Source organism: Mustela lutreola, chromosome 6 (assembly GCF_030435805.1).
Source record: "Mustela lutreola isolate mMusLut2 chromosome 6, mMusLut2.pri, whole genome shotgun sequence".
In the NCBI taxonomy this organism is placed as follows: domain Eukaryota; kingdom Metazoa; phylum Chordata; class Mammalia; order Carnivora; family Mustelidae; genus Mustela; species Mustela lutreola.
Window position 1 is genome coordinate 148,609,520 of NC_081295.1, and position 9,509 is coordinate 148,619,028.

A 9,509-nucleotide genomic window follows, 5' to 3' on the forward strand; every position below is an offset into this window, starting at 1 on the left:
ATCCCTATAATCCCACTTCCCGTCCTTTGCACTGAAAATCCCTGCAGCTGAGCCATCCTGTAGTTTGGTGATTTCTTAACCCTTAACCCCGGGGACAGGTCTTGCGTCACCGTCTTGCGTCCACACGGCCAGGGCGGATTACTAGAAAGAACGCAGACGGAGTAAGCAACAAGCCCCGTGCCTGGAGACCCGCGGTCGCGGCTCGTCACCGAAACCGGGACCCCGGACCTCCCTCGGAAATCCTCCTCCTCCCTCCGCAGTTTCTCCTGGGACAGCCTGAGCCCACCTCCCAGGGGATGATGTGGGGAAGCCACGGGCCTTAGACTTCGTGAAGACCGTGAGAGTTGGCGAGGGAGCGGGCAACCTGGTCCGAACACCCGAGGAGCCACGAGCTCGGGTCAGCTGAGACGCCCGACGCCGGACGCCCGCGCCGCTGCACGCTGCCCCTCCTCCACGCCCTCCCTCCCCGGCTCCGCCCAGCGGCCTGCGACGCCGAGGAGAGGCGGGGTTTCCGCTTCCGGTGGCGGATTGTTGACGCCTGCGGCTGCTGCGGTGGCGACCCGGCCGTTGGGGAGGGGCTAGTGGGGGAGGGAGACGGCGCAGTGACAGGACCGCCGAGGGTGCTGCTGAGGCGACGATGGCAGAGGGGCCGGAGGAAGCCCGAGGCCGCCCTCCTGGGCAGGACGACGGCGGAGGAGACGCCGAGCCCGTCCCTTCCCTGAGAGGCTCTCCTGCCGCCGCCGCCCCACGGCCCCGGGACGGGCCGCAGGCCGAACCCCAGGCCCCGGGCAGGCCCCCCGTCCCGGGCCTCGCGCCCGCCGCGGGCACCACCGAGGAGTCGGAGCCGCTGCGCGAGCCCGGGAAGTGCGGAGAGGCGGCCCCGGGCCCTCGCGCGGGGCTGCAGGAGCCGGCAGGCCGCGAGGCGCCCGAGGCCGCCGCGCCGCGAGAGAGGCCGGCGCGGCTGAGCGCCCGCGAGTATTCCCGGCAGGTGCACGAGTGGCTGTGGCAGTCCTACTGCGGCTACCTCACCTGGCACAGCGGCCTGGCCGCCTTCCCCGCCTACTGCAGCCCCCAGCCGCCCCCGCCGAGCTACCCCTCGGGCGGTGGCGCCGCCGCCCCCCAGGCCGCGGCGCTGCCGCCCCTCCAGCTGGGCTATTACAACCCCTTCTACTTCCTGAGCGCCGCGGCCGCCGGGCCTGACCCGAGAGCGGCTACCGGCATCACCGCCGCTGCTCCGGTCGCGGGCCTGGGAGCCCGGGCTCCGCACGGGCAGGGACCCGTCCGGACAGCCCCAGTGACCAGAGTGGGACCCGGCGCCCCTTCGCGAAGCCCGAGCGAGACCGGGCGGCAGGCAGGTGAGCAGCGCGACGGAGAGGCGGGGCGGGGCGGAGCGGGAGGGTCTTAGGGGCGCTCTGCGGGGGGTAGAGCGGCCGCGCTTGCGACTTCCGGAACCGCTGCAGCCGCGCGGGTTGTGTTTCTCGGCGTTCCGCGGCGGTCGTTCGCCCAGGCTGGAAGTTCCTGAAGTGTGCGGCGAGGCTGTACGGGTTCCTTTTCCTTTAGACCCGGTCCTCCGACCTGATTCCCTTATTCCTGGGACTAGTCGTCTCCACGTGAAAGGAGATGTTTGCTCAGGAGACTGGCCGCTTGATCTCTGTGCTGTGGAGACGGAGCTCAGAGCTTCGTTCTCGGGTGGCAAACCCACTCTGAGGGCAGGGGCGGGGTCGGGGTCGGGGTCGGGGGTGCGGGTCGTGCTGGGAATAATCCAGACGTGGACTTATTATGTATGATGCGGTCTATGATGATAAATGGTAGTATCGGTATCCTTGATAGGGGAATTAATGAAGCTGACGGATATGAACGGAGATTGACATGAATGCAGACGTTGTTACGAACCTTGGAGCCCTGCCTGATGTTCTTTGTAATATTGTCTGTTTACTTCTGTATGGGAATTGGAACACTAGTTACACTTTTTAGTTTATTAGTTAGACTTTCTGTTTACTTTGTTCAGCCATATAGGAGACAAGATCTAGTTTTCCTGAATTTGATCCCACTCAGAACTTGCGGTGTCAGATTGATAATCATTGGATTTATTACACAGAGAAGCAAGACAATCTTAATGAAGAGGGGGTAGTATGAGGAACGCAGGCGTTTACTTTGTAATTATCTATACTTGACCTGGGTTCTTACTAAAAAATGTTTTATTTTGTGTCACAGGCTTGGTGATCACCAGGGTATGCTTTGGAGTCCCTAGTGAAATGTATTGAGTGCCTTAAATAACTTAGTATCTGTGAAATCGTTTTTAAACCGTAAGGTGGTGAAAGCAAACTTTAAGCTGTTCAGTAAATAGTGGAATAAATAGCATGTGGTACTGATAGAGATAGTCAATACCATGAACTGTTGTGAGGTTTTAACTTGCTTTTTTATTAGCTGGTTATACCTTGACTTTGTGTTCTCCATTTATTACCTAGCTTGGGTTCTAAGGCCTTTGTGAAATAATTAGTTTTCCTTTTTTTTTTTTTTTTTTTTAATTTACAGGCAGAGAGTATGTTATTCCATCCTTGGCCCACAGATTTATGGCAGAGATGGTGGATTTCTTTATTCTCTTCTTTATAAAAGCAACCATTGTCTTAAGCATTATGCACCTCAGTGGAATAAAGTAAGTTAAGGTTATTTGCAGAAAGGTTTTAATGTCTACTGCATAGAAGTCTTGTTTTCTGTAGTTCTGGTCATGGCCGCAGGTGACTGTGTGGACAGTCAGTGTGCCAGTGTCATGATTTCTCCTACAGGGAGCTCCTCTAAGGAGCTTGGTCATATTTGTTTTCTTGCTTTTAAGAAATAAGTACAAAAAAGAAAAAACAATGAGTTCTGAAAGATCTGTGGGAATCTCACTTATCAAAAGAGGGTAAACATTTGATTTTTATTCAACCATTTTATTAGACTAGGCATTAATTTCCCTCTTACTATCCCATTCAGAGTAAAAACAAAAACATAAAGAGCTTTGAGTAGATGAAGTGTTGGTAATCAGTTAGACGGCTTTTCCAAATGGGATAGCTGATAGCTTATATATCGGGGGAAGTCCCAAGAGAACTGCAAAGTGAGCCGTTTATTTGAATGATCCTCCTTTCACATTAATAATTACAGAACAGTGACCACTTGCTCAGCCCTTTCTATATATGCTAAGCGCTGAGCTCATTTCATACGAAGTCTTCAGTTGTATCACCAACATGAGATGCAGAGCTTCATACTTCCTTTTTGTAGACTGAAGTTTGGGTTTACTTCAAGAAGTGAAGCCCGGAACTTACAAATCCAAAGGTAGTAAGTGTGTCAAGATACAAACCCTTTGGTGAAATTTCAGGGTCCTTGCCAGGAACCTGAGTGTTACTTTGATTCCGCTGACTCTGCTCTCCCACCTCCCACACAGCCAACCAGGTACCAGCTCCTTTCTTTTCAGGCTCCCATTCCGCAGCCTCTGGCTCAGACCATTGTCCCTGTACTGTTTCATTGTCACTGCTTCTCCCCAGTCCAGTGGTTGTCATCTCTTATCTGGATCATAGCAAAAACCTCCTGACTGGTATCTCGGTCTGCCATCTCCTGCTCTATCTCAGTCCAGTCTCTGATAGTAAAACCAAGGAGATCATAAATTCGGATTCTGCCCCTCTCCCACCTTAAAACTCTTCAGCGATTTCTTACTGCCATTAGGATAAAGGCTTGTCTTCCTATCACTTAACAGATGCTCTTATTTCTGACCTGCTGTACTTAATATTTGAGCCACACCGTCCTGCTTACAGCCTCCATCACAGCCTTGTTCTGTTCCTAGGCGTGCTCTCTCCCTAGTCTCTCTCTCCTGAAACTCCCCCAGCCCCCTTCTTCTGTCTGGCTAACTTCTCTTCCTACGCAAGATCTCAGCTCAAACTCAAACATCCTTTCTGGGAAGCCTTCACTCCCTAAGTGAAATGTACCTGGAACATGTCTCCCTACTACCCTGTGGTTCTCCGTCATCACCCCCATCCCACTTCATTGGTACTTTGTTGTGCTTTGTCTGGTAGGTAAGAGTCTCTGTGAGAGCAGAGATCAGGTTGAGTCCCTGAGGCTAGTTCGATGCTGCTTGTTTGTTGAACAAGCTAATGAATGTTCTGTGAAGCTAAAATGTGTGGAAACCTAAAGATTAATTTAGAATTTCAGTTTTAGTTTGTGACACTGCTGGAAAAAATACCAATGCAAATTGCTCTGGTAAATAATTCTTTATAACCCCAAACTATTGTTTTGTGTAGGGATATCTCTAAGTTTGCTATGCATTATATAATAGAAGAAATAGATGAAGACACATCAATGGAAGACTTGCAGAAAATGATGATTGTGGCTCTTATATACAGATTGTTAGTTTGTTTCTATGAGGTAAGCTACTGACTCAGCAAATATTCACATTTAACAAGTTATTTTATTTATTTTTTAACAATCTAATTTTAGATGATCAGCCCAACATAAAAAGTAATGGAAATTTATAATTATGCATGTTTCTGTCAAATATCTCTTTAACTTTTTCCACATGTTCTTTAACGTAGTATTCTTCAAGTCAAAAAGCAGAACTTTTGAGTGGAGACAATTTCTTTATAACGTATTTGAGCCTTGTGGTCCAAAAATATACTTGTAAGTTGGTTGTGGAACTTGAAATGTATTTTCCATAGAAACAAATTGCTAAACAAAAAAAGAAAATGGGTCACAGAAAAATCTTACAGTAGACCTCTTGTGGTACTGAGGGTATAAAAGACTTGCGGAGAAGCCTTACAGCGTTGACCTCCCAATATTCTGAGATTCTTTCAACTTAAAATTTTAAAACATGAATAACATGGCAAAAAAACTTATCTTTAAAATTGGTAGAGTTGAGCTAGTAAATTATTTTTAAACTCTCCTTCTCTCGGGGTACTTGGGGGTCTCAGCGGGTTAAGCCTCTGCCATAGGCTCAGGTCATGATCCCAGGGTCCTGGGATCAAGCCCCGCACCTGCATTGGGCTCTCTGCTCATAGGGGAGCCTTCTTCCCCCCCCGCAACCGCCCGTCTGCCTCCCTGCCTACTTCTGACTTCTCCCTCTGTCAAATAAATAAATAATCTTTAAACTCTCCTTCTTTCCTTAGATAATTTGCATTTGGGGAGCAGGTGGAGCTACCCCAGGGAAGTTCCTGCTCGGCCTTCGCGTGGTGACATGTGACACATCAGTGCTTATTGCACCGAGTCGGGTTTTAGTGATTCCTTCCTCAAATGTTAGCATTACAACGTAAGTTCTTTTCTTGGCTTAATTTCCTACATACATACGAAAATAATTAAGTGTAGAATTCAATGTTAGTCCTAAGTTATACCATTTGATAAGATGTTGGTATTTTTTTCTCATGGCATGTAATGGTATTAACCTGTGTTAAGTTTAAAACGGAAAAGGTGGAGGTTTTCAACTGTTGTGGAATTGTAGACCCCTCTTCAGTGTACAATTTCAAGATAATCATTTTATGGAATAAAAGTTGCGAGGGGGTTTGGGTGGTGGCGGTGTCTGATCAGTGCTCCGTACCTAGTTCGGTTTTTCTCTAAATCAGTGGCTGTTGGGCCAGTTACTAATCTGCCTCGCGCCTCCAGTTTCCACGTGGTAGTAATCCGTGTCATCCCATCGTGAATGGGCAGCAAGGGTTCGGGCGGAAACGCCTGCACACACCCAGCTCCGGCTCTCAAACCACACGAGCGCGCTTGTCCCGCTGGCAGGACACAGGGCTGGCTGGCGGCGTCTGGCTCTGTGGGGAGAGGTACACATTGTGCTCATGGGAGTTGTAGAGACTTAAGTAGGTGGCAGTCAGCTGAGCAAAAAACAAGATACAGGCTGGAATTGCTGCCAGAATGATTCAGAGCTGGGGTGTTATGTAAAGGAACAGGAGAGACTCTGGAAGCCTCCATTTTGCAGTTTTGTGATTATTATAATCCTGGTTGCTACTTTTAATGAGAATCAGTAATGGCTGTTTATTGAGCACCTCTTACGTAACGGGCCTTGTTTAAAACAATACGCATTAATAAGCCAGGTACCATCCGTAGCGTTATCCCCTTTTTACAGATGTGGAGCGCGAGTGAGTGGTTGAAAATGGATCTGACAGCAGCCAGTCTGCGTTCAGAGCCGCACTCAGCCACGCACTTTCTCTATAGCCTTGCCGTGCACGGAGAGGCAGAAATCTAACACGGATAGGAGAATTCTCCACTCTGAGCCACACTTGGAAGCTTTGTAAAGCTTTCTTTAATCACAGCATCCCCCAAAGAAAGAATACACAGTAATTTAAGCTGTCAGAGCCTCACAGAAGGTAGAAGAGGGGACTGCAGGAGGCATGAGTGTAGAAGGTACTAAACCCACACGAGTGAATATTCAAAAGGTAAGTAAAGGGAACAGCTATTCTTCTAGCCAAATATCCAAGAAAATACTCTAAACCTTTAGTTCGCATTCTGAGAGTACTCCTCAGTGCTCTTCATGTGGAAGTTCTGAAGTCTTAGTCTTACTCTTCTGTTGATGTTGTCTTTAGAGCCCAGGTGGTTTGATCAGAATATAATGCAATTATTTCAAAGTAACTCCGATATCTAAGGTAAAAACGCTCAATACTTTGAATGTATATTTTAAATATATATATTTTAAACTTGGTGTAGGATAGTATTAACCTCTAAGTGGTTGGTATGTAATTTATCTGGTATTTTTTACCTTAATTTTTTAGGTCTACTATACGAGCTTTGATCAAGAATTTTTCTATTGCTTCTTTTTTTCCTGCTTTCATCACACTGCTGTTTTTTCAGCATAATCGAACAGCCTATGACATTGTGGCAGGAACCATTGTGGTAAAAAGAAATGGGGTCAGATGATGCCTCCAAAAGCCCTGAATTCCATACTCTCTGGAGTAACAAGACTAAATTATGTGTCAAGGCCATCGGTATCCCTGAGTTACACTAATTGATGATTTAGAAATTAAAGCAGTCGCTCCAGTGTGATGCAGGTGACTATTCTGAAAGTATTGATTTTACTTGAATGCCAAAGAACTTTTCCAGAAGAAAAATCTGTTAAATTCAAGTGTTAAAAATTTTCAGATCGAAAAGGCGGCAAGTGGTTTTATAATCAACAATGGACAATATATACTTTCTTAAGATCTAAGGCTTAGAATTTGCTGAAAGCATTTTCAGCTGTGAAATCGCCAGATGAAACTTTCAAAAATTTATTTTGGTTTATCCCAAAATGATGGAAAAAGTCCAGTTGTGTTTTGTAAACACATTAACTCATCTTTAGTTAACACTTCTTGGGGTAATTGTGTTTGCTTTTGGGGAGACGGAGTGGAGACACAAATCTGGTAATGCACTTGGCCCCCGGCCTAGGAGGAAGTGAGTTAGCTGCAAGACAAAGGGGCGGACGGGGCAGGCCTAGCAGTTCCCGCACCTGAAGTTTGCAGATCTGGACTACAGTGTATTGTGGGAATGATGTCACTTTACAAGTACTGTTCCTGTTCAACACGTGTTTGGGGCAAGTTTTGCATGACGATGAAAAGTATTCAGCCCTACTGCTCTAATAATAATAATCATTATTAATAATATTAATATTAATAATAATAATAATAATCATTGATTATTTTTAAAGAAAAGGTAAGTTAGTGATTGCTTTTAAAGGGGGAGGGGAGGGTCACCTAAATTTTCACCGTAAATTTAAGTTGAAATTCATGTGCAAGTGTTTTTAGTGCCCTAAATCAAACGAGAAGTATGTGGGGGGAAGGACTTCATCAAATTGTTGCATATTTACTGTAAAACAATATTCCCAGTATGTGAGTGGCATGAAGCAGGTGTTAGTGCTGTTCAGTGTCCTGAATGTACCTTCTATTTCTACACCAGGTAGTCACATACTAGCTAGTTTCTTTTTATTATATTTTATATAGTTCCATGACTTTTGAAACATCAAGGAGTTAAATATTAATCTTAGTATTTCATGATAAAATACTAGTAGCCTGTGAAATATTAGCAGTTTTCCCATTATGAACTGTTCTTTCTACAACAAAGACACTTACCATTTCCATACATTTTTCTAAGTTTTGGGGGCCTGCCAGGGATGATGTTTTGAGGGAATTGTTAAGTAACGCTTTGTGTATTACATTTTAATTTATTCTTCTACTGAAGCAAAGCTTAGTGTTTTAAATGTGTGTGCATGCTTTTGTTAAATGGCCCAGTTAACAGTGTTGAGATTTATCGGAGAAATTTCTTTGGCATTTTTTTCCAATCCTGACATTGTTTTCCCCAAAAACACTAGCCTGTCTTGGATACTTCATAATTAGATTGCTTAAAAGATCAATCTGGACTTTATTTTTGGTCTCAAATAGCAAACACATGACATGTGGGTTTTTTCTTTGACTTTAAAACTGAAAATATTCACATTTGATGTCTATAGAAACCTGAACAGCACCCTTATTAATCTTTATTGTAAAATTTCATAAACCATGTTTTTCAAAATTTTTTATTAAATCAACATCACAGAAAGCCTATTAAGTGTGTCAAAGTACTCAACAGATCACTCATTTGTAGCCCCTGAGAAGATGTTTAAAGTGTTTGGCCCTTCACAGTAGAAAGACACAGTAGGAAAAGTTACGTAAACTCACTCAGTAGTGTATACGTTAGCATCAGTGGATACCGCTCTCTTGGCCACTGATGGAGAATTCAACTTGAAGTGTCCTTCAGCCATGTAGCTCTGGAATAGATCTTTAATGTAGAATTTCCTCTCAGATAATTAGAAGGTTCACCATCTAGGCTATTTTTATTTCTATTGCCAAACAAAAGCAAGTAGCCCAGTTTAATTCTTACAATATTGCACATTTGCTATATATGAGTTATTTAGAATCCTAGCTGGATGTAGGTTCATTTAGATCCATCTTGGGATCCAAGTTATATACCCTGATAAAATAAATACAAGTTCTGTTACTGCTGTTCTACCTTTCTAACAAAATGAAGTGTGTTTGTATTTTGAATTCGGCACACAGGAAAAGAGATTTTGATTTCCAAATCATTGGGGGGAAAATGACAAAACAGTGGGGAAGAAGGGGGAGTCACTTTTTTTCTCTTAGGGTTGTGAGGGGTTGAGCCTCCGTCTTTTCAAAAACACTTTATTTTTTTCATTTCTAGAAATGCTGATTTTCTGTGTCCAAGTATAATTCTCATGCTGAAACTCTAGCCTAAAAAGGCAAAAAGAGTTGTTTTCATAGTACAAACATTATTCATCACTTTTACAAGATAAGTCATAAGGGAACAAATATTAGAAGTCAAGCCAAGTAAGACCACTTGCAGTGAATATGGCCTGAATAAAACCGCAGAACAGGCAGTTAGCATGGGCATCTAGAAAATCTCCATACCGAGGCCTCCGGACGGCTGGTGCACCTTGAGAAAAGTCTGACGCACTAAGTCCATGCTGGGTTTAGGGAAGTAAATGGGAGGATAGTAAGCCTTGATTTTTAGACCAAGCTACAACT

At 45.0% G+C, this 9,509-nt stretch overlaps 1 protein-coding gene across 1 annotated transcript; it reads left to right on the forward strand.

Moving 5' to 3' along the window:
• The first annotated feature begins 512 nt into the window (after positions 1–512).
• FAM8A1 (family with sequence similarity 8 member A1) lies at positions 513–7,590 on the forward strand. Its single transcript, XM_059179422.1, has 5 exons — positions 513–1,355; positions 2,536–2,656; positions 4,272–4,395; positions 5,133–5,272; positions 6,732–7,590. The coding sequence occupies exons 1-5, from the start codon at positions 638–640 to the stop codon at positions 6,874–6,876; spliced, it is 1,248 nt and encodes a 415-aa protein (XP_059035405.1). The 5' UTR covers positions 513–637; the 3' UTR covers positions 6,877–7,590.
• Positions 7,591–9,509: the final 1,919 nt, after the last annotated feature.

Bases quoted from the DNA above. Each gene is read 5' to 3' on its own strand.
- FAM8A1 (XM_059179422.1), top strand. From the start codon at position 638: ATGGCAGAGGGGCCGGAGGAAGCCCGAGGCCGCCCTCCTGGGCAGGAC. The intron at 2,657-4,271 runs GTAAGTTAAGGT...TGTTTTGTGTAG, and splicing joins ATGCACCTCAGTGGAATAAA to GGATATCTCTAAGTTTGCTA. The intron at 5,273-6,731 runs GTAAGTTCTTTT...TTAATTTTTTAG, and splicing joins TCAAATGTTAGCATTACAAC to GTCTACTATACGAGCTTTGA.